General features: G+C 41.6%; 1 protein-coding gene across 1 annotated transcript; it reads left to right on the top strand.

Annotated features, from left to right (window-relative positions):
* The first annotated feature begins 571 nt into the window (after nt 1-571).
* On the top strand, nt 572-3,263 carry msantd1 (Myb/SANT-like DNA-binding domain containing 1). The gene is made up of 3 exons (XM_018696422.2): nt 572-1,171; nt 1,252-1,545; nt 2,958-3,263. The coding sequence occupies exons 1-3, from the start codon at nt 918-920 to the stop codon at nt 3,247-3,249; spliced, it is 840 nt and encodes a 279-aa protein (XP_018551938.1). The 5' UTR covers nt 572-917; the 3' UTR covers nt 3,250-3,263.
* The last annotated feature ends 1,087 nt before the right edge of the window (nt 3,264-4,350 follow it).

The following is a 4,350-nucleotide window of genomic DNA, read 5'->3' as shown; positions in this document are numbered from 1 at the left end:
CCGCCCCTTGCTGAGATCTAAATGGGGGAGGGGTTTCCAACTGGTCAGAGAAACCCTTTCCTGCAGGGGTCCATTGTCTACCACCCGTAGCTATGAATAGAAAGCTGATTACAGCAGTCAGTATATTGTATTCCATTGCAGGGTTTCTTGCAGTTGATCACCACATGTTGCAGTTTTGTCTGACATCTCTCCTCCTTTATTTGCACCTAAAGTGTTTCACAGTTTTTCAGTGAAAGGCTTTCGCTCTCCTTTTAGATGTAAACTGCAGGCTGGGAGCATCCTCTCCTCCACATCAAGCCAGACAGAGTAAATCTTCCCTTTCCCTGTCTCAAAATGACTTGTCTATTATTAAAAGCTTTTAAATGGAGCAGTGTGTTGGCTGACTACCAAATCTAGTGCCTTGTTGCCAAGGAAACACATACCCGTGGTCTCCGCGCTCGTTTTTTCTCCCCCCCCTCCCCCGAGGCTCATATTTCAAAACTGTCAGCAATCTGGTGCGCTCACACTGCTGCCTTTCAGCTAAAAGCTTTTTGTGCTGCCAGTGGAGCAGACTGGAGGGGAAAAGGAGAGCGGATGGGAGTGGTTAGAGGAGAGGGGAGGGAAAATGAAGGGCCTCCCTCACCGTTGCCAGGGCAACTTGATGTCACGGTGACATCACGCACCACTAAAAGCTTTTAACCGGATTCCTCTCCTGCCTTAGGCCCCATTTTGAGTCCTCTTTCAGCTAGGCTAGGGGGAAGGGCACAGGCAGGACGGTGGAGTGTGTGTGTGTGTGTGTGTGTGTGTGCGCCTTCTTGCATGTATCACTCCCACGCCTCACACAGCTCTTAGCACAGTAAAAGACTTTCAAATTCAACCTCCAAAGATCCTATTTCTGCAAACACAGCCAGCACAGGCCAAGAGAACCATTTTTAAAAATGGCATCAGAGGATGGTTTCAGCTACCTAATGCCAGGCCACAGTGAGAAACACAGGCGGGCCCCGAACTGGACCGATGGTGAAATGAAAGCCCTCCTGTATGTGTGGGAGGAACACCACAACGAACTGAAAATGAGCAAGAGGAATGCCAAGGTTTACGAGAAGATGTCCCAAAGGTTTTTCCAGCTGACTGGAGAGCAGCGTTTCAAAGAGGAGATCAAGATGAAAATCACCAACATGTCTTTCCAGTACAGGCAAGTGCACCAGATCCCAGAGTTATGACTCCAAACTCCAGCTGTTGCATGACTCTAAACATCCCTTTTTGCTCTAACAGGCGACTGAAATCCACAGTGGGTGAAAGTGGGGAAACGCCGGACTGGCCGTACTATAAACCCATCGAGAAGATCCTCTCCAAGCCGCTGGAGAACGGGCGGGTGAACTCTTTGGAGTTTCAGGCCTCGGCTGCAGGTCCCTCCACTTCCTCCCAGTCTACAGACAACCTGGTTCCCCAGTCAGAGGAGGGAATCATGGGATTTCTGCCAGAGTACACAGGCTCCTCAGATGAGATGGAGATAAAGCAAGAGCTGGACTCTTTGAGCTCTGACAGTGACAACACACAGGGCTCCAGGTAACATGAACTACACAAGACTCGTGACTGTGTGTGTGTTTGTGTGTCTTTCAATCACTGATAAAGGTAAAACAGGTAAAACAGGTTGATAAACTAACCTTTGTATTCTACTGTTTCAGGGAGGCAATCCACCAAAATTGCTTATAAAAATTTCAGCAATACTGACATAATAGAGATAATGGCTGAGCCGTTAATTTGTCATGCTGAGAAAACTCACTTTCTAGAATATGTTTATTTAGGATTTGCATTCAAAAGAGAAACACCTCCAAAGCCAAAAGCAACAGTAAATAAAAGTCTGGAAGAAGTTTTAATTTCTGCCATATTTTGTGGCCTTACTCAGTTGGCATGGAAATGGTTTAGGTGGTATATTATATAGGGTAATGTCAAATTATATACTGCCTTAATATGACAATATCATAAACTAGTTTAAGTCATCTCCATGACAACTGAGCTGATGTGAATGAAAACTTTTAGATTTCTTTTTTTCAAACTGCTGTTTCCAGGCTTAAGAGTACACATATTATGAGCTTAAAGCTGCACAATAAATAGAGGAGAGATGGTTGGAATAGCATGTGTTTATTTTATGTCTCTTTTAAATATTTTACAATGAGGAAATCAGGGGAAATTCAGGAAAAATGAAATGATACTGATACTGTACCATATCAACAAACCATTTCCAAACTTCCCATTATTTGTTAGTAATTAAATAAAATAATTAAGTAAATGATTTAAAATTAGAGTAAACAATTCCAGCAGAGTCAAAAGCTGAGATGGCAGTTATTGCTACTCAGCTAAGCTAGGCTGGTTAACTTTTTTAAATTCTCCATAGCTGCAGCATTCCTTATGTTTGAAAACAAACTAAACTACTATGATGTTAGTTCATCACAATTTATATATCTCACTTAATGGAGATGGGGAAAATGTTTGTAAATTTAGCTTTAGCTAAGGCTAGCTGTAGTTATATTCAGCTAGCATAACACTGGATATGGCTTCTTGCTTTAGCTGTGTAGTAGACTGGTTTTGTGTTTTACTGTGTTTTTCAGTAACTACAAATTTCACTTTTTTTTTGAACTTTTGGCTCTCTACTTTTGGCTGTGCTTTGGGTTTAGCATTAGCAGTATTTTGTAGTTCTTTTAAATTATACATATATGGCATAAATATCCATTTACTGCATTCTAGATTTTGTGTGACTCTGTATCAATGCCATTTCAATTACTTTATTCAGTATTTAGCATTATTTTTAAAATACTTAAGTTCTATGATTTCCACCTTTAGGAGAAGGTTTCTGATGTTCACAAATTGCAGAACGGACTGTTACTGAAGATTATAGGAACAAAATTAGTTTTTGAACCAAGAGGTGATTACTTCTTAAAACACTTCCTGCTCTAAAAGATCCCCTTTCTGTTCTCCAGCTCTCATCCTATTTCAGCCAGGAGGAGGCACGCCAACAAGCACCTGTCTATGAAGAAGAAGAAACTGCGGGTGATGCAGGCCATGCTACAGCAACAAAAGAGGTCAAGCCGCGCCATCGAGGAGACGTGCAGGGAGGTCCGTCGGGCCATGCACCAACAGAACCTCCTCCAGGTCCAGTGTCTGCAGCTTCAGGAACGTATGATGAACCTCCTGGAGAAGATGATCCAGCCTCCCTCTACCACGTCAGCATCATGGGGTCAGAGTGGGGTCAAAGACCCAGGGAAGCCATGAAGTATGTGGGGCATAACTGTTGGGAGATATCATGGTCTTGCCTCACCAATAGGCCTCTTTGACACAAAAATATTTATTTTGGATTTTGATTTAACAGAGAGGTACATCAGCCTGAATATGATTTATGGAAGATGTTAATAACCTGTTAATAACCATAATGACACACACTGGTACTTTAGCATCTACAGTAAGTCAGGCGCCAGTGTTTTCATTTCAAGGATAATTGTATGAGATCTTCTTCCTTGATAATTTATACCCTGTTAAAAACACTGTGGGAACAACAGCCTTGCAAAAACAGACTTATCTTGTCACTTCATTTTTCCCTGTGCCAGGATAATTATAAGTTGGGAAGGTTTGATGCCAAAACAGGGCAGGTTGTAGCATTATGAGGGAGTTGAGGCAATAATCCTTGCTGTTGTTGAGAGGGTTGTCAGCAAATGGCATCATAATCAACACAAACTGCATCAGATTTCTTGTAAAATGACATTTCACAGCTTGCAAATATGTCCTTTTTGTGCTCAATAGCAGAACAGCCAGTATTCACACAGAAGAGACAGAATTGCTTCTAACCTTGATTTTGAAATGCCACATTCACAGAACTGACTGGAAAAGACGAACGCTTCTGACAGTGGCTACACTGAGTTGCTAAGAATAGGGGTACATTTCCTGCTTTCAACTGAGAAAAACTATTCAAGGCAAAGTTCATTTAGAGGAGATAAACAAACTTGATAAAACTCATTCTTCTTTTCGAACATCTTCAAGACTGTGTGTCACTGTGACCACACAGACTGGTACTCTGCCTGCACACTAACTGGACTGAGTATAGTCAAAGAAATAACATTTATACAGCATTTAATCTTGGGTAGCATTGTGCTTTTAGGATTAGACATGAATGCAAACATCAAGACAGAAACAGAAAAAAAACACTTGTTATTTTTTTCAATATTACGTAACGATGACCTGTTCTTGTTCGCATTTTTGCTGAATAAAACGACTCATGATCTGGCCATCATTTCATGTGTTTCACTGTGATTTTCCCCACTGTTAGCCGGCATATCTGTTTCTCCAGGGTAATTATTGAAATGCAAAGTACACAGAAGG

The sequence above is a fragment of the Lates calcarifer genome, linkage group LG14 (assembly GCF_001640805.2).
Source record: "Lates calcarifer isolate ASB-BC8 linkage group LG14, TLL_Latcal_v3, whole genome shotgun sequence".
Lineage (NCBI taxonomy): Eukaryota > Metazoa > Chordata > Actinopteri > Centropomidae > Lates > Lates calcarifer.
The sequence above is the reverse complement of the archived record's forward strand: the minus strand, read 5'-3'. Positions and strand labels throughout refer to the sequence as shown.